We start from the raw sequence: 20,011 nt of genomic DNA, 5'->3' as shown, positions 1-20,011 counted from the left end.
TGTGGACTTGGAGAAAGCGTTGGACCGCATCCCTCGGGGACCCTGTGGGGGGTACTCTGGGAGTATGGGGTACCGGGCCCTTTGATATGGGCTGTTAGGTCCCTGTATGACCGGTGTCAAAGCCTGGTCCACATCGCCGGCAGTAAGTCGGGCTTGTTCCCGGTGAGAGTTGGACTCCGCCAAGGTTGCCCTTTGTCACCGATTCTGTTCATAACTTTTATGGACAGAATTTCTAGGCGCAGCCAAGGTGTTGAGGGGATCTGTTTTGGTGGCCTTAGGATTGCGTCGCAGCTTTTTGCAGATGATGTGGTCCTGTTGGCTTCATCAGATCGTGATCTACAGCTTTCGCTGGAGCGGTTTGCAGCCGAATGCGACGCATCCGGGATGAAGATCAGTTCCTCCAAATCCGAGGCCATGGTCTTGAGCCAGAAAAGGGTAGAGTGCCCTCTCCGGGTCAGGGAGGAGGTCCTGCCCTCATCTATGGTCAAGAGCTTTGGGTTGTGACCGAAAGAATGAGATCTCGGATACAAGCGGCCGAAAAGAGTTTTCTCCGCAGGGTGTCTGGGCTCTCCCTTAGAGATAGGGTGAGAAGCTCGATCATGCGGGAGGGACTCAGAGTAGAGCCGCTGCTTCTCCACTTCGAGAGGAGCCAGTTGAGGTGGCTTGGGCATCTGGTTAGGATGCCTCCTGGACGCCTCCCTGGTGAGGTGTTCCGGACACGTCCCACCGGAAGGAGGCCCATAGGAAGACCCAGGACACGCCGGAGGGACTATGTTTCTCGGCTGGCCTGGGAACGCCTCGGGATTCCCCCGGAAGAGCTGGCCCAAGTGGCTGGGGAGAAGGAAGTCTGGGCCTCCCTACTTAAGCTGCTACCCCTGCGATCCGACCCCGGATAAGCGGAAGAAAATGGATGGATGGACAGACAAATATCGGCCGATACATATACCATGCTGATAATATTGTGCATCCCTAGTAAACATCAACAAAAATATCCAAATTTCTGGATTCATCCACCATTGTTCTCTTTTCTATTTATGGGCTGTGCACCAAGTTTTATACATATTTATACATACACTTTTAAATTATAAAATTAAAACACTAAGAGATTAAACATTTCACGTTTTCTGCAAATTCTGAACAGAAGTCAGGACGCATTTCTACTAGGGCTGAACAATTAAATTGCATTTGCAACATTCATTCAATCTTTATTTAGACAGGTTAATCCCACTGAGCCTCGAGGACTCAATTTACAAGAGAGACCTGATTTCAACAAAGAATGATGACAACAATGGACAATTATAAAAAGGCATAATTTTTTTTTCATAATAATATTGCTATATGATAAAACTAGATTTTCTAATTGCAAAGGCTGCAATTTGACTGGTCATGTGATGTGGTTATGTGACTTGCAAGTGAGCGGAGCAGAAGTCAACACTGCGTTTTAACCAGTTGCACAATGGGAGTCCGGCTCGACAGAAGCTGATACATCTGCAAGTTTGGTACCAAAGAGGAGCAGCACGTCCGTTGTTTGGAATTATTTGCAACCTGCCTTGTTGTTGTTGTTGCTACGTCTCAAGGTAACGTATATCTTTATCAACACTTAAAGCCATTTACAATAGTTGCATGGCTAGAATGCCAACGACCAGTGCTTTAACTTAAAGTAAGCAAAGTAGCAGCCGACAGGGAGCACTGACCGAACTGTTCAGTATTACTTCGTATGAACAGAATTTGAAACGGCACGCGGAAATAACTCGAGCAATAATGGAGTTCATAGCGAAAGACATGATGCCCATTAATATAGTGACCAAGCCTGGGTTTACGGCTTTGGTAAACACAGTGAATAAGCGGTACAGAATGCCCTCGCACACATTTTAGCCAAGTTGCTATCCCGGAGCTACACAAAAATGCAGATAGACTTGCAGCGGAGCTGAAAATTGAGTTTTTTGTAACTGAAACAGATCGATTCATTGCTTGTGCTCAATGAAAAATATATGACATTGAAAAATAATTGCATATTAAATTGTTATAGTGAGGTAAAAAAATTGCAATTAGAATATTTCCCAAAATCGTTCAGCCCCAATTTCTACTGTTCACTCAATATAAATGAGGCACAGCAATCACGTTCCTGTTAACCATGATTTTATTAGCAAGTTGTGTCCAACACACAATTTGTAGCCATAGAAACAGTAAGCTTGTCATTTAATCACCCCTCTTCCTATTACTAAGACCAACAAGTTTTCCAAACAAATAAAAGTGCTTGTAGGTCACGAAACCCAACAATCCTTGTTTTTTCGTTTTATTTGCGACTACACAGGAACTCCTCCTGCGTCGTTTCCTCAGGAGGCTAAAGTTCATAATTGCACTCCTCTCATTAGTATGCATCGCCCTAATGCGCTGAGTTGAAGAAGCAGAAGCAGTAATCACTTGTCTAAGACCCAGCTCAGTAATAAAAGGACCTCTGCATCAGTGACGCCAACATTGGTCTACAAAAATACAAAAGTGACTTTGTGGAACTGGAAAGTGTCGGTTTGTTAAAGAGAACTGTTTTTACAGAATCAAACTGCAGCTAATTACATTTTCCTGGTTGTATTTGTCACTTTGGCCAGTCTTAAACTGCTGTAGCGTTTTTAAACTAAATTTGCATAAATCTGTTGCACTGCAAGCCCCATCTCTGGCCATCAACTCTTCTCAGTGAAGGATAAAACACTACAAGTGTGCATCAATAATCTGGATTTATAGCTTTTAATTAAACTCTTATATTTAACAGCTTGCGAGATGATAGATGTGTTTACCGAACGAATTACGTTTAAAAATCTTTAAGTGATAAAAGATAAACTGGATGACAAGCATGTAAGGCAAATCCATCAAAAGAACCCCAAGTTTATTCAGAGAGAACAAAAGAAAGATATCTGTGGGGTTTTCATCAAGGCCAGAGGCGTCTCTGTGGATCATTTACAGACGGATGACTGTTCCATGATTCACTCTCGTGCCGTTGTCTCTTCCTGCGTCACATCTTTGGGCGGTCACTCGATGTCCATCAAAGTTTGACCTCCAATCGGTGCAGCCACGTCTGCTCAAACTAGTGTTGTTTCCTCCTGAAGGAGCATCCTGAGCAAAAAGGAAATCAAGTTTCGTTTAGCTTAAAATTAACGTCATCAGTAAGTTCTAAAACCATTTAGGGTTTGAGGAAAGTTTATACTGGGAACTGACTGGGAACTGGGGGTAATTTAAACCAAATGCATCATGTCCAAACAAAAACCATGTTTTGTCACAGGCAGGTGTCATTGGCAAAAAATTAGTTTATAACCAATTTAACTTGCAAATGATGCGCTGCAACAACTCTTACAGATTTTAAACAGGTTTTTTTTTTTTTTTTATAATCTTTTCTAAATTCTTGTACACAAAACTAAACAAAAACAATCACAGTATTTGATGTTTTGGTCTTTGTGTTCACACAAAAACTAAAAAAAAAAAAAAAAGTTGCAATCACAAAAGAAATACAGCAGTTACGATTTAAAAATTTATTCAGAGAAAATGTCTAAATTTAATTCACACAACTAAATTATTTACATGATCCAACAATGTTCAGTCAGGTCATCTGGATGGTTTCTTTTATTGCTGAGACGTTTCGTCCTTCATCCACAGGTCTTCTTCAGTCCGAGGAGCCACAAACAAACTGGAGTCCCACAAATATCACACTCCCATAGTGGGGAAAAAACCTGTTTGCTGGTGATGATGGTTTCTGGGGCCCGCCCTCTCCCCTGTCACCTCCTCTGAACGCAGCCATAGCAAAATGGCATTTAGTGTTTTGAATCATTTTGGCACGGCTGCCTTAGAGGAGTAGACAGGGGAGAGAGCGGGCCCCAGAAACCATCTGATCACCAGCAAACAGGGTTTTTTTCTCCCCACTATGAGAGTTGGTGTTTGTGGGACTCCAGTTTGTTTGTGGCTCCTCGGACTGAAGAAGACCTTTGGATGAAGGACGAAACGTCTCAGCAATAAAATAAACCATCCAGATGACCTGACTGAACATTGTTGGATTTGTACCTGGATTATTGAGCATGAACTTTTGTGTTTACATACTGGATTTTTTTTTTTTTTTTTGGCTTTGTCATTTTAGCTACATGAAAAAAAAAAAAAAAAAAAAAAGATTTTTGAATTTTTGAACAAAACTATTTACTAGGGCTGTTGTAAACGAATATTTTAGTAATCGGGGTCCTCGAATGATTCGAGGAATCATTTCAGCTCTACTATTTACAACTTTGAACAATTATTATTTTTTTGGGGACACGTTACCATTTCCATCCGTCCAAGGGACAGTTTGACAGAGTGATATCTTCTATATTTTTTATTCCAGGTTTATTTCTATAAATTCCTGTTTGGTGCCATAAATTCCCATGGAACATTTCCAACTTTAAAAGTTCCCAGAGATTTGCAACAATAGTAACATTTTAAAATGTAGACAAACAGATTTGGTGATGTGAAGCATCAGAACGGGTCAGTGCTGCAGGAGTGATGTCTGATGTGAAGAAAGCCGATAAATCAGCACTGAATGTCGTCATCTGCCTTTTCAAACTGAACCTCGCTCACACGTGTGCACTTCAAGTGCCAAAGGTTGCTGCTGCACCCATAAAGTGCACTGAAAGTTCTTGGTTACCCAGGAGGCAGAGCTCATATAGGAGGGGGTCTGGAAAAGCCAAACATTGACCTTAAAGCTCTGCACATCAATGACTATAAACATATTAGTTCTTCTGTGGACTTTTGAGTGCGGTAGTGATTTTTTGGCCACTTTTAATCAGCGTGAACTGATGTTTGGTCTATGTGAAACCATCAGTGCAGGTTAGTGATGGTGGTGCTCGCAGTCGATGTGTAGAAATGACTCAACGATGATGAATCTCTCACACGGGCACAAGAATCACCGTTTACTTTGATCGACTCGCACTTCGTAGAGATCATCATGAAAGGGCAACACAAAAGCAAACGTGTAGGAGTCAGCCAGCGGTGTGTTGCTCCAAACCAAAACAAATGGACAAAATGTTTTCTCATTGATCGTTCTGTTGAATTATTTTTTTTTTTACTTCAGGCCAGAATCTTCAAAAATTCATGTCACTCTGTGTCAAAAAACACCTTCTAGCTCCAATTCAAATTAATTTTGAAGTGTTAAAAACACAACATATCATTAAATTTATACCCGTAAACACAGAAGAGAGAACTTTTTCCCAACAACCTGTCACCTCTGACTCCATTGTTCCCGTCCGACTCCATTTCCATCCAGGGATTATTTTACTGACTCGATATCTTTGGTGTACAGAGATTGTCCAAAGTGTCCTCATCAATCCAATAATTCTCAGTCAGGTCATCTGGACCGTTTCTTTTTTATAGAGACGTTTCAACCTCTATCCGGAGGGCTTCATCAGTCAGAGGAGTTCCAGTAAACTGTTTCCCCACCAAGCAGTAAACTCTTTAAGTGGACCCACCAGTTTGCTGGAGCCAAGATGGTTTCTGGGGGCCGTCCTGTCCCTCGTCGACTCCTCCCAGGCAGACAGCCAAAGTGGTTCAAGGCAACAAGCTCTCCGGATAGAGGGTGAAACGTCTCTATAAAAAAGAAACTGTCCAGATGAACCTACAGAGAATTATTGGATTTGGTACCTGGATGATTGAGCATGAACTTTGTTGTACTCATCAATGTTTGAATGTAAACAAACGAGTCGTACTTGTTGGCAACAAAACCCGACTTCGCTGATTTCACTCATTTATTACAAATTATAGAGTCTCTAAGTAAGTAAGTAAGTTTTGGTAATTAATGATGCGGACACTACACACAACAAAAAATATTCAAATAAAAATAATTAGAAAGTCATCATAGCTTAAACATGTTTTGTATTTTCCGCCATACTTGTTGCACCGCCCTATAAGCCGCATCAGTCCAAATATGTCTAATAAAGTAGAAAAATCCATAAATACGTCGCTTCACCGTATAAATCGCATCTATTATGCGTCACCACTGACTTGTCACGTTTGTTTTGCGTCACCACTGACAACCGGGAAATATGGACCGAACCCGGGAATGTTGCCCGGTGTTGTGGCAAAAATCGATTGGCTGCGCGCACAGGAGGACTTTAAGAAGAATTTAACAAGATTAACACTTAAGAACATTTGTTTGTTTGCTTGAAATTCTAGTAAAGGTGTGTCTCAGTCTAACTTTTGCAGCAAAATGAAGCTGGTTTGACGGTTGCTCCACGCTGCGAGCAGAACAAAGGTGGGAGGCTATGGCAAGCTGACTGTGTCATTAATAGCTGGTGAAGATTCTCAGTCATCCAGGACATGGTAAATTCAAAAAAGTTCAAGACAAAAACAATAAAGTATAATAAATAAAGCCCAGTTGTTTTTGTCTTGAACTTTTTTGAATTTGTCATTATAGCCACTTTTACCTATTACATGACACAACAGCATGCCTTACAACTCGAGTGCCATCTAGCAGCTGAAAATGGTAGTGTTCCATTTTTTTCAACCAGAATGAATGAAAACGGTCATATCTCAGCCAAAAATTGACTTATAAATATGGGAGGGGAAAAATCCATAAATATGTTGCTTCGGCCTATAGGGCATGCAAATTATAAGCATTAAAAAAAATATATGGTATGATATATTCTGACTGTGTTGACGATGGTTTCTGTTTCCTACCACTTGTTTAGATCAACTACAACTCTCTTTGTAGCATGCATTTGTTAACATGTTGCTGCATGGCTGCAGAACAGAGCTGCTGGTCATCTCGTACCTTCTGTCAGGCGAGCCTTTCCTCCCGTCGGCTGACACAGAACTGTGGAACAGCCGACACACAGCACTACAGTCTGCGCGTGACTGAACACTGTGGTGATCTTGTAGCAACCTGCAAAACAAACGAGACATTAGGAGCGGGAAAGCCATCAGCTGTTTAATAGAAAACGTCCAGACAGAAGCTACAAATATCCGCTTGATATGTTTTTGCAGTAGTTTATGTAAATGATCAATTTATAATCTCATTTCACAGACAACCGCAAAAGTCAATGTGTGCCTCATTTGACACCCCGATCACCACAGAGCTGATGAACGGGCAACACATAGAGGCACCTGCACTGGTCAAATATATACAGCATCTCCTCCACCATTATCCAACTGACACCTCCCAAGAAAGGTCAGAGCATATACTGTAATAAATTAATAAACATCTGTATGAGTTAGCACATGACCAATTTACTGCTGCAGGGGGAGAGGCCAAAACCATCACCCTTTCTCCCACACTGTTGAATCTAAACTTTATAAGTGTATTTAATACAATGCTGCACCCAGATCATCATCATTAGATAAAGACACCGAATTTAACACATAAGAGAGTGTGCCACCTGTTTGAGTGTCTAACTCAATGTTTGTCATTTTAATTCCTGGAATTAACCAATATTACCACTAAGAGATGTTTATTGGTATGAACAAGGTTATAGCCACGATGGTCTCTGTGAAAGTGTCAGCTCCACATTTACACTCTACCTGAGATTATAGCACTGATAGGCCTGTCGCAATAAACAATAAATCAATTAATCGCATGATAAATGAAAATTATCGACCTCGTTTTCATTTATCGGCTTTATTGTTTCTTCTCCTTTTCTTCTCTCTTCGCTAAAAGCAGCTAAGCTGAGAAGCTAAGCTACGAGCTAAGCTAACAGGCCGACCTCTGTCTTGTCGAAGCTCCAAAATTCACGGTTGAAACCCGTGCCTTCATGTAAAAAGTTTTTCTTTGCAAAAAGAAGCTGAGAACTTGTTTAATGATTTTTTTATTTTTTATTAAAAGCTTTGTGTAATAAATGCTATGCTAGCTCAAACCACATGGAGCATCCGCCATTTTCAGAACCAAAAACAATGAAGAGACAGCCCATGTCACGTCAAAGGGCCTCCCTCCCATTTTTCTTAAAGATACACACCGCTCGCTCCCTCACTATCCATCCTTCGGTTCAGTCATACTGCCATCCGGTGGTCAAAAAAAGCACTACACGCAAAATAAATTAACCAACATTTCTTCTTAAATTTGATAATAATGAATAATTGTCAAATCTCAAACAATATCATCGTTTATCGCAATAATTTCCGAGCTAGTCGCTCAGCAAAATGTGTTATCGTGACAGGCCTAAGCACCGGGAACATAAACAAGGTTTACGCTTGTTTGCACGTGCTAAGCTGGATTATATTTTGGAACAATACTGTGATGAAACTGTGCTGGGACAAATGTAACCCAAATCATCAAATGTAAAAATAAATTGTATTAAAAAAAAAAAAGCAGCTGAAATTTTTAAACTATAATCTCTCTGAATGAGAGATCGATTTTAAGATAAATGTATCACTCAGGCAAATAACAAATGGCAATTTTAAGCTATTTTGTACCATGCAAGGACTACAGGCGCTATCATTTTCCTAATAGTGTGCTTTCAAATATATAAAGAAAACTATCCAAGAATAAATTCATACTTTCAGTGTCCAGTTTTAGTAGTTTTTAATAAATTATCGTATTTTAAGTAGAAAAAATAATCACATTATGAGGGTTAATGGTTGAAAATTAAAGACGTTCTTTTTGCTTTATGTACGTGGACATTAAAAACAGCACGACTGGTGAAAATACTAAGAAACTTGACATAAACAAGATAAAATCTGTCCTTCATTTGTCGTATTTGATCATTTATTGACTTACACCAAGTCAAAAATAAACCATTGGAAACAGTTCTTGAAGCCCAGATGAATACACTGCAAAATCATTCGTTATAAAACAATATTATTATTTTTGAAGTAATTTACGATTTGTGTTATTGCACTGATCCATATTTATTGCCCCCCTGTGACTTTTCTGAAACAATAATAAAGCCTCAGATTACAGTAATCTGCTCGTGTAAAACTGACCTGGACACTTCACGTCCATGAAATAGGAGTTAGGACTCTGAACGAGTCGTTTTTTCTTGTGTCTCCTCTTTTCCTCCTCCGGACTGGGGTTCAGCAGATCTTTTGCGAGCTGAACGGGAATTAAAAGTAAACAAAATCACAATAATTTAGCAAGAAAGCTGTGCAAAATCCATAAAAACACTGCGATTAAAAGTAATGGAAGGCGACATCTAATCTGCCACGGTTGTTGTTTACACTACACGATAAAGAGAAAGGCCTCGAACTGTGTCTGTTTGATAAAATCAAGACAACTACGGTTATTTTTTTGGAGTGAAAATTGTTTAATTAATAGTTTTAAAGTTAAAAAAAAAGCAGCAAAGCATGTAAAGCGACATTTTTATGTTGTAAATTAAAACATGCTAATAGAAGGTAAACGAGTGCGCTGAACAGCACTCAAACTAATGTCTTCTCATCTAAAATAAGTCGAGTTTACCCACTTTTAATCGTACATCAAGTACTTAACGCGCTGGTTGATTGCTCACGCGCTGTAAACTAACAGCAGCGCGTGGGCTCCGTTCCTCTGCACGTGCTTTCGCCATATTGTCTCCGTCCGCATTTCTGCCTCCACATTAAAAGTTCCCGCAGTTAGCTAACCAGTGCGTAAATAAAACACAAATATATCCCTTTAAGAGGTCGAAGCGTGAAGATAACGCACTCTTTGACGAATTCTAGCTGAACAGGAGGTAGTTTTCTACTCACGGGCATCTCTGCGTGTTTAGACTGCCAACGGAAAAAAACTCACGTCGGTGACGTCAAACCGGAAACTGCCTCTCTGAATGGGAGGAGACAAACTGTAAAAACTATTTTTACATGTTTAATAAAGTGATTATAAGGTTTTATAAACATGTTCTGTAGCATTTAATGTCCAAATATATGGAGACTTTTGTATCTCTGACTTCACAGGAAGTTACTTTAACTATGACATCATCGTTGTGTTTACCTCGTTTAATCTATTTTAATGTGCTTTTTAAACTTATTTTACGTCCAGCCGGTGACTGAACTTTTTATTATGTTTGTTAAGCCACTTAACTCTGACTTGTAATGATTTAAACTTTTTTTTTAAATTTTAAATCGTAAACTTAACCAAAAATGTTGACACAACAGGCATAGCAAAATCTTCCATTTTAAACAAAGTACAACCCACTAACAACTTAGTAACTTATACATGCATTAACAAACACACAATTTTTCCAATTTATTTATTTAACTAAAATATACAACAATCGACCTTTTTACAGCTCCTAATGCTCAAAACATAAATAAATTCTTTACCAGCATGGCTCTAATCCAACACCAGTTTGTCAGAGACAGAAAGGGTGGCGGCCTCTCTCTCAATCTGCACAAAATAGTCCCATTTATTTCCAGAAGATCTTTTACTATCCTCATAGGTTTCATTTGATTTTCTTTATCACTTTTCCATGAACAGTTTTAATAATTGATGTACTTTTTTTTTTTTTTTAACAGCCTCGGCCAGCAGCTCCTCAGCAGATGCTGCTCCCAGAGATCAGCTGACTGTAGATGTTACATAAACAAACATCCACATGTTCAATTTTTTGCAATGCATTGTGGTCTAAATATATTCATGCCTACTCTCATAAATCCCTAACCAGGATAATCGCTGTAAGAAAAAAGAAAAATCACTGTAATGCCACTTTAATTGGTGATATGTAATCTGTGCTGCTGGTTATCCATGCTGCTGATTATCTCGTGCTGCTGATCATCTTATGCTACTGTATTCATTCATACCTATCTGCTCACCACAGACTCATGTTCAGACTGCTGCTGTTACGCTGTAGTGATTTACATTATTAGTGTTAATGTATATCTTAGATCCTTATTTACTGTTTCTTTTTAAACTAGATATTTTGCTATTTTTGGGTGTAACTGGGACACTGTGTACATCATTTCATTCCATCTCATGTACCACGTGTGATGGTAATGACAATAACAGACAGCACTCTCGTTCAGAGCAGCCACAGAGAGTTGCCTGCTCTCTGCTCTGTCTCCATGTGTGCACAAAATAGTCCTGTTTCTTTCCAGGAGGTCTTTTATTGTCCCTGGAATGCATGAGTTTTCTACTCCAGTTTCCTCCCACAGACCAAAGACATGCATGTTAGGCTGATTGGTAACTCTAAATTAACTCTTAATTGGAAACTCTAGGTGTGAGTGCGAGTGATTGTTTGTCTCTATGTGTCCCTGTGATGGACTGGAGGTCCAAGGTGTCCCCCACCTCTCGCACAGTGACTGCTGGATATGAGCACCAGTGACCCCCTGATCCGGAAAGGAAAAAGCAGGTAAAGATATTGGATAAAAGGATGGATGGATCTTAAAATAAATAAAGTCCTTTATCTTATAACAATTTGATTGTGTTACTTTTCTACAGAATATGTTCCTGTTTTTAGTTTTCTATACCGCCTTATAATCTAGCTGTTTGTTCGCTACGTTTCCTTTTGATTGTCCTTTTGGTTGCCATTTTATTTTAACTTGTTAAAAAAAAAAAAATTGTATGCATCTTTTATGAATGTTTATTGTCGTCGTTGTTGTCCACTGTTGTCATCACTCTGTTAAAAAATTCAGGTCTCTCTTGTAAATGAGTCCTCGAGGCTGAGTGGGATTAACCTGTCTAAATAAAGGTTGAATGAATGTAAAGCATATATTTATGTTTTAGAATTCTGACTTTAATCTCGTAATTATTTTTGCACCGTGGCCCTACTCTCTTCTTAAATTTTCCCTTCTGATTGTCAGACTTTATCCGTCCCGGTTTTCTGATAATATGAATCAGGGTGAAATGGCGCCATCTGGTGTCTGAGCTGCGCAGCTGCAGCGCGGATCTGGTCACTCCCAGGCCAGAAATCAGCACTCCCACACTCTACGTAGCGTTTCTAGCCGAAGTGTGGGATTTTAGGGCCGACTGAGAGTTTATTTTTTTAATGTAAGCTGGAAAAACCCCGTAGCGACCCCCGGTAAGGGATCAAGACGCGCTTAGGGGCAGCGGGATGAACTTTCACTAGTTCGACTTGTTGATGGAGTTTATTTGTTTCTCCGGCGCAGCTCAAACACGGAGGCTCTGATCGGACTTTACCGGTGGACGAGGCAGGCTGAGGTGAGGGGATCTGGTACTGGAGGGAGCGGCTCGAACCATGGCGAAAAAGTACGATTTCCTCTTCAAGTTGCTGCTGATCGGGGACAGCGGAGTGGGCAAAACGTGCCTGATCATCCGCTTTGCTGAGGACAACTTCAACTCCACGTACATTTCCACCATCGGTGCGTTTTAAAGTGTTTCTGCAGGCAGCTGAGGTGTTTGCTGACATTTCAGGATCTGCTGTGCAAACAGGTTTCTCAGACAGCCTTCATGTCTCAACTAGTCCCTGCTGTCTTCTCTCATTTTTTTATTTCTCTTCCCCCCTCCTCTGTCATGTCTGCTTCAGATCCCCTCACTTGGCTCTTGAAGGTCCACCCATCTTCATTCCTATCTCCTTTTGCCATCTCTGTTTCCTGAAGACTGAATTACTGACATCATGCACAGTTTTGTGCAGGACTCTGTCAACTCTGAGAGAGACAGACAGAAAAGACAGTTAACTGTGCAGGAATGTGCTCTTTTCTGTCTGACCTATATTCTGCACAGTGAGGAGTTTTACTCGTTTTATCAGCTCATTCTTTGTCTCTTCTCTGCCCTTTCCTGTCTCCTCCTTATCTCCCAGGCATCGACTTCAAAGTAAAAACCATTGAAGTGGATGGGAAGAAAGTGAAACTACAAGTGTGGTGAGACACCTTCAGCTGGATCTTCTCTGATCACTCATTGTCTCTTTTGGCATCAAAACATGCTGCTCGACAAGGAATAACGTGCAATGTGTGTTTGGGGTTTTTTTTGTAACGGTTAGACCAAAATAGAAAAATACTTTAAGAAAATAATGGGTTTTTTTTGGAAAAACGTGAGAAAACCCAGCCCTGTTTGGAGCTCTGTAGCTGAGACCCACGTCACAGTAGAAACACTGTTCAGAGTTTAAACACGTCACAGAAAGTTGGACTTTACATGTCTGAACTGGCGTTTTGATATCTTTTATGGTTTTGACGCAGTCACAGTTTATGTTTTATGATTTTTGCTGATATGTGGGATGTTCATCTGATAGTTGACGATGTCGCTCCCTAACTTTTGCAAACTCTTTTCACTCCCGCAGCTTTTTTGTTGCACCATATATAAATCGTACATCAACATGCAGGGATGTTTGTCTTCGTCCACCCAGTGTGTCGCCTGCTGCTATAGAAATTTTCGTTGTCTCACTTTGTACAAAAATAGAGACTATGAAATACCCTCCGTCTGTCTGTGCTTGTTGTGAGCGCGATAACTTGTAAAATAAGTAAGGTACAGACTCCATTTTGATGTGTGGCTACATTTAGGCTTAAGGTGCTATCTGATTGTTTCTTGTCTTTTTATTTTCTAAGACTAGGGAACTTTCTTCTGGTGGTCAGAACATTGTCTTACGTGACAGCGTTTACTGTCCAGCTGTCCACGAGACATGTCCACAGCAGAGATCTGTCTTATCTGCTGGATGATTTGTTGAAGGAGCGTTAGAAGCACCATCTTGCATCCAGATAAACTTGTTGGGTTTTTTTTCTGAAGCAGACCTTCTATGTAACAAATGCACTGGCGTGTGTTTTCGACTTTGTTTAGGGACACGGCAGGACAGGAGAGGTTTAAGACCATCACGACCGCCTACTACAGAGGAGCTATGGTGAGCCCACAGCATGATCCGGCAGACACTGTCTCCTTCGACTTCTTTGACCGTTTTTGTCTCTCCTGTCTGCGTTTCAGGGCATCATCCTGGTGTACGACATCACCGATGAGAAGTCCTTCGAAAACATCCAAAACTGGATGAAGAGCATCAGGGAGGTGAGGCCATTTTTAATTTGGCCATTACAAAAATAAAAAATAAATCACTTTTCTCTGGGATGACAAATTAGATTTTTAAGGGTTAGACATGGTGAAACGTCTTAACTTTGATTTGTTTTATGATTTTTTTTGTTGTTGTTGTAAAATGTGTAGTTTCTGTTTTTACAGCTGTAAATTGATTACTCTTTAATATAAAGAAAAAACCTCCCACTAACATCACTGCGGTTATCATCGAGACATAGTTCCCCCTATTTACATTAACAATATGACTCACAACCTGGAAATACTTTCAACAAACTCGAGCATACAGGAGCTCTAGGGGTGATATTTCAATGCCACAAGCAGGAGTGGCACCTGGGGGTGGGTGCGGGGGACAATTACCATATTTTTCGGACTATAAGGTGCACCAGATTATAAGACGCAATATCAATGAACGGGTCTGTTTTCACACATGAGGCGCATTAAGTGAAACAAATCAGATAAGTCAAATTTTATTTAACTCACAGTAACGCTCAACAGTGTTGAACCACATAAAATTGGTTTGAGGTCAGTAAACACAACTAGAATTAATACATAAAGCCCACCAGATTATAAGCTCACTGTTGATTTTTGAGAACATTAAAGGATTTTAAATGTGCCTTATAGTCCGAAAAATACGGTATGCTTCAGGAGTAGCAAGTGCCACCCCATCCACTTCTCTTGCGCCGCCCCTGCTGGGTTTATTCTGCAGCTACAATTCATTTTGGGAGTGGTGGCGCAGAGGTTAGAGAGGTGGGCTTGTGATCCGAAGATCGCCGGTTCGCGCCCCGGCCCCGACAACATCAAAATTGTGGGTGGGGTAGGTGAAACACCCACACTTGCCCCCACCCTCATTCGCCCCACTCTGGGCCCATGAGCAAGGCCCTTAACCCCCACCATGTGCTCCCTAAACAGGTCTCTCTTGAAAATGAGTTCTCGTGGCTCAATGAGACTAACCTGGATAAATAAAGGCTAAATGAAAAAAAAAAAAAAAAAGGTAATATTTCACCTGTAAGGGGAATCACTGATCCACATCAGTACTGGCAAAGTCTGGAGGCAAACATTCCAACTTCTAACATAATCTAAGATAAGTATTATGTTTCTGTCTTTGCCATGTTTGAAATCTTAACAGAGCAGTTTATGAATTAAAGCAAACAATGTGACAGAACTGGAATAATCCTTAAAAGAGACTTCGCTGCAACGAAAAGTTATAAACAGTCTGCATGTAGAAATGTTCGCTACAAAAATTGTATCGCTATTACCTCCAGGTCGTACTTAAGTTGCAAAATTATTAAAATATATATTTTTGTAACAGAAAATGGCTGTATTTTTCTGTCTTAATGCTAATAAAAAAGGCTAAGCTGTAGTTGTTCTGAACACAGTGCCAACATTTAACACCTTCCAAACTAATTTTTATAAGAATTTTTTTGAGTGTCAGCTCCTAATTTAAAATGTGGTTCTGTGGAAATATATTAAAGAAAATTAACAAATAGTACTCGGTAGATAGCTCTTTGAACACCTCAGTTTGGAGAAACTGGGTTAAATTTAGTTTGGATTGACGAGCTAACGCTAGTCCAAGCAGGGTGGAGACAAAGTACGTTAATGCCATCTTTCAACTCCTCAAACATAAAAAAAGAATGGTAAAGGTTTGTGCTAACACTATTTATAAACTTTACCATTGTTGTTAGTTTTGAATTAAGCAGATATTTATAAAAAAATTCCTGTTTCTTTGCTAAAACAAATAGTGGCAGCTAGCTAGGAGCTAGCTTTAGCACTCCTGGTGCAGAAACATAGAATTTCTGCTGGGAAAATAATCCATCCATCATCTTCCGCTTATTCCGAAGTCGGGTCACGGAGGCAGCAGCTTGAACAGGGAGGCCCATACATCTCTTTCCACATCCACCTCTTCCAGCTCTTCTGGGGGGACCCCAAGGCGTTCCCAGGCCAACCGAAAGACTTAGTCTCTCCAGTGTGTCCTGGGTCTTCCCCGGTGTCTCTTCCCAGTCGGACATGCCCGAAGCACCTCCCTAGGGAGGCGCCCAGGGAGCACCCTTACCAAATGCCCGAACCACCTCATCTGGCTTCTCTCAATGTGGAGGAGTAACGGTTCTACTCTGAGTCTCTACCGGATAACTGAACTTGTCACCCTATCTCTAAGGAGAGTCCAGCTACCCTGTGGAGGCAACTTATTTCAACTGCCTGTATCTGTGATCTCATTCTTTCGGTCACTACCCAGAGCTCATGACCCATAGGTGAGGGTAGGAACATAGACCAACCGGTAAACAAAGAGCTTTGCCTTACAGTTCAGCTTTCTCTTCACCACAACGGACCAGTACAGAGTCTGCAATACTGCAGACGCTGCACCAATCTGTCTGTCACTCTCACGCTCCATTCTTGACTCACTCGTGAACAAACCCCAAGATAATTAAACTCCTCCACTTGAGGCAGAACCTCACCCTCGACCTGAAGAGAGCAATCCACTCTTTTCCAGTTGAGGACCATGGCCTCAGATTTGGGGATGCTGATTCTCATCCCAGCCACTTCACACTCGGCTGTGAACCACTCCAGTGAGAGCTGAAGATCACGGCACGATGACACCAACAGGACCACATCATCTGCAAAAAGCAGAGATGGAATCCTGAGGCCACTGAACCAAAAACCCTTCGCCCACTGGCTGCACCGAGAAATTCTGTCCATAAAAGTTATGAACAGAATCAGTGACAACGGGCAGCCCTGTCAGAATCCAACTCCCACCCTGAAGGAATCCAACTTACTGCCGGCAATGTGAACCAAACTCTTGCACCGCTTGTACAGAATAGGGACTGAACAACCCATAATAACGGGCCCCCAATCCCATACTCACGGAGCACCCCCCATAGTGTACCCCAAGGAACATGGTCAAATGCCTTCTCCAAGTCCACAAAACACATGTAGACTGGATGGGCAAACTCCCATGACCCCTCGAGGACCCTAGTGAGAGTAAAGAGCTGAGCCAGTGTTCCACGGTCAGGACGGAACCCACATTGTTCCTCTTGGATCTGAGGTTTGACCAACGATCGGACTCGCTTCTCCAGTACTCCTGAATAGACCTTACCAGGGAGGCTAAGGAGAGTGATGCCCCTATAATTGGAGCACACCCTCTGGTTCCCCTTTTTGAAGAAGGGAACCACCACCCCAGTCTCCCAATCCAATGGCACTGCCCCTGATGTCCATGCGATGTTGCAAAGGTGTGTCAACCAAGACAGCCCCACAACATCCAGAGCCTTAAGGAAATTAGGGTGAATCTCATCCACTCACGGAGCCCTGCCGCCTTGAAGTTTTTTAACTACCTCGGTGACCTCAGCCACAGTTATGGACGGATCAACCCCAAAGTCCCTCGACTCAGCTTCCTCCATGGAAGATGTGCTGGTGGGATTGAGAGGGTCTGAGAATTATTCCCTCCACCTCTTGACGACAACACTGGTTGAGGTCAACAGCACCCCACCTTCACTGAACAGTGTTAGCTGCTTTCTCCTCCTCAGCCACATGATGGTTTGCCAGAATCTCCTCGGAGCCAACCGAGAGTCGTTATCCAGGGTCTCGCCAAACTCCTCCCACATCTGAGCTTTAGCCTCAGCAACAGCTAAGGCTGCGGACCGCTTGACCCTTCAGTACTCCTCAGCTGCCTCCAGAGTCCCACTGGCCAACAAGGTCCGATAGGACTCCTTCTTCAGCTTGACAGCCTCCCTAACCCAGGGTGTCCACCACCGAGTTCATGGATGGCCACCACGAGAAGCACCGACAACCTTGTGGCCACAGCTCAAGGCAGCTACCTCAACAAGCTCTGCGCGGAACATGGCCCACTCACACTCAATGTCCCCCACCTCAGCTGGGATGTGGTTAAAGCTCTCCCAGAGGTGTGAGTTGAAGATCTCTCTAACGGGTTCTTCTGTGAGGCGTTTCCAGCAAACCCTCACTACACGTTTCGGTCTACCGGGTCTGTCCGGCATCTTCCCCCACCATCTGATCCAGCTCACTACCCGGTGGTGATCAGCTGACAGCTCAGCTCCTCTCTTCACCCGAGTGTCCAAAACAAACAACCGCAAATCAGATGACATGACTACAAAGTCAATCATCGATCTACGACCTAGGGCGTCCTGGTGCCAAGTGCACTTATGGACACCCTTATGTTCGAACATGGTGTTTGTGATGGACAAACTATGACTAGCACAGAAGTCTAACAACAGAACACTGCTCAGGTTCAGATCAGAGAGGCCGTTCCTCCCAATCACGCCCCTCCAGGTCACACTGTCATTATCCACATGGGCATTGAAGTCCCCCAGCAGAATAAAGGAGTCCCCAGCTGGCGCACCTTCCAGCACCCCTGCTAAAGACTCCAAGAAAGCCGGATACCCTGAACTGCCATTTGGCATGTAGGCACAAACAACAGTCAAAGCCCGTCCCCACACCCGAAGGCGAAGGGAAGCCACCTTCTCATCTATTGAGGAAAACTCCAACACACAGGCACCAAGTTGGGGGCTAAAAGTAGACCCACACCAGCTCGACGCCGCTCATCATGGGCAACTCCAGAATGGAATACGGTCCAGCCCCTCTCAAGGTGATCGGTTCCAGAGCCCATGCAGTGCGTCGAGGTGAGCCCGACTATATCTAGTCAGTACCTCTCAACCTCGTGCACAAGCTCAGGCTCCTTCTCCTCCAGAGAGGTCATGTGCCATGTCCTGTAAAAATCGTGTAATATAAAATTGAATGGCAATGTAGGAGTTTATAAAATAACATTTACATGAACCACAATGAGATTTTTGAGGTTGAAGGTATTTTAAGACAACAGCAGTGCACTTTGGTCTCAGCTTCACTCAAACCAGCTGTTAGTGGCTCATCTGCTCGGAATGAAACTCATCATTTTGGCTGTTTAGTTCAGTCAGGTTGATGAGAAAAATATCTTATTTACAACTGAACTGTTGCATTCAATAATCTACACCTCCTATTTCCCAGAATGCATCAGCCGGGGTCAGCCAGATGCTCTTAGGGAATAAGTGCGACATTGAGGCGAAGCGGAAGGTTTCCAAGGAAACAGGAGAAAAGGTGAGATGATCCAGACCAACGTAGATCAAACTTTATTACTTTATTTCACTTTAAAGCAGCACCAAAACAACAAACATCTTTCAGGGAGTTTTCGCTTGGATGCAAAAAGAGTCGAGTAGTGACGTGAAGCTTTTTTTTTTTTTTTAATGAGGAAGGAAGGAAGTATTTATGAATGGGACTGAGAAAGTTTCAGCTTCTTATTTGCTTTAGATAAGAACCAGGATGTGAGTGTTTGCCGTGTTGTAACCAGCCGCTCCGGGTTTGTTGTCGACAGCTGGCGAAGGATCACGGCATCAGATTCTTCGAGACCAGCGCCAAATCCAGCATCAACGTGGAGGAGGTAAGCCGTGACGGAGCTGCTGACACGCTGTTGTTGTGTTGTGTACCAAACACAGCAAAGGTTAACCCCTTATCTTTTCTTCTTTTGTGTTTTTATTCTCTGTCCTGTAGTCGTTTCAGTCTCTGGCGCAGGAGATCCTACAGAAGTCCATGAGGAAGCCGGTACGTCGTTTGGCGACGCACATGTCCCTTTACAAACAAAAACCTTTTTAACGCCTTTGTCCGATTGTCCTTGTTCTACAGAACCTGACGGGAAAGGAGGTGAAAATCACCAGCAGCACAGAGAAAAAGTCCTCCAGGTGTGCCATTCTTTAGGTCTGACTCCTGTGAGATACTGGAGGAAAACAAAAATAAAACACAGGAAGAAAATGTTTTCTGCCTCCATCTGGTGGGTCAACGTGTTCAACACATGCACATGCACATGCTCAGAGTCGGCTTTTATACCAAAACTCTACTTTCTTTTTACAAGTTTGGAGCGTCTACAAGAATTAAGATGCACCCAGATTAATTTATTTCTTTGCCATTGTACACGCGCCAAACTGAGCACTGTTTTTTAAAATCGTTTCCATTACAAATAAAACCACCAACGTGCCCTGAAAGTGTTTCAGAAACTTGCTCCCCGCCTTGTTTCTGTTTCCGCTCTTGTTTTTTGTTTTTCCAACTTTTAATCACGTTCACAATCCCACACTCCATCTTTAAATAGCCACGTCTTTTTACATT

At 42.1% G+C, this 20,011-nt stretch overlaps 2 protein-coding genes and 1 non-coding gene across 5 annotated transcripts; 1 reads left to right on the top strand and 2 right to left on the bottom strand.

Annotated features, from left to right (window-relative positions):
- Positions 1 to 2,122: 2,122 nt before the first annotated feature.
- LOC119409400 (40S ribosomal protein S27) lies at positions 2,123 to 9,732 on the bottom strand. Of its 2 annotated transcripts, none has more exons than XM_037676282.1 (4): positions 9,661 to 9,732; positions 8,923 to 9,031; positions 6,779 to 6,889; positions 2,123 to 3,108 (listed from the first exon to the last, which is right to left on the bottom strand). In XM_037676282.1, the coding sequence occupies exons 1-4, from the start codon at positions 9,664 to 9,666 to the stop codon at positions 3,080 to 3,082; spliced, it is 255 nt and encodes an 84-aa protein (XP_037532210.1). In that variant the 5' UTR covers positions 9,667 to 9,732; the 3' UTR covers positions 2,123 to 3,079. The 2 variants fall into 2 exon arrangements, with proteins under 2 accessions (XP_037532210.1, XP_037532211.1); XM_037676283.1 differs by lacking the exon at positions 9,661 to 9,732 and adding an exon at positions 9,399 to 9,417.
- Positions 6,977 to 7,109, bottom strand: LOC119410451. Its single transcript, XR_005186838.1, has one exon. It is a non-coding gene; the product is annotated as a small nucleolar RNA SNORA13 (small nucleolar RNA).
- Positions 9,733 to 11,833: 2,101 nt separating the features above from the next.
- rab13 (RAB13, member RAS oncogene family) lies at positions 11,834 to 19,992 on the top strand. 2 transcript variants are annotated; one of them, XM_037676280.1, is made up of 9 exons: positions 11,834 to 11,924; positions 12,013 to 12,225; positions 12,663 to 12,723; positions 13,634 to 13,694; positions 13,775 to 13,852; positions 18,863 to 18,952; positions 19,227 to 19,292; positions 19,403 to 19,453; positions 19,535 to 19,992. In XM_037676280.1, the coding sequence occupies exons 2-9, from the start codon at positions 12,102 to 12,104 to the stop codon at positions 19,604 to 19,606; spliced, it is 603 nt and encodes a 200-aa protein (XP_037532208.1). In that variant the 5' UTR covers positions 11,834 to 11,924; positions 12,013 to 12,101; the 3' UTR covers positions 19,607 to 19,992. The 2 variants fall into 2 exon arrangements, with proteins under 2 accessions (XP_037532208.1, XP_037532206.1); XM_037676278.1 differs by lacking the exon at positions 11,834 to 11,924 and having other exon boundaries at positions 11,925 to 12,225.
- The last annotated feature ends 19 nt before the right edge of the window (positions 19,993 to 20,011 follow it).

The sequence above is a fragment of the Nematolebias whitei genome, chromosome 5 (genome assembly GCF_014905685.2).
Source record: "Nematolebias whitei isolate Nwh7 chromosome 5, NemWhi1, whole genome shotgun sequence".
NCBI lineage: Eukaryota > Metazoa > Chordata > Actinopteri > Cyprinodontiformes > Rivulidae > Nematolebias > Nematolebias whitei.
Note: the sequence above shows the minus strand (reverse complement) of the source record. Positions and strands in the feature narration are given on the sequence as shown.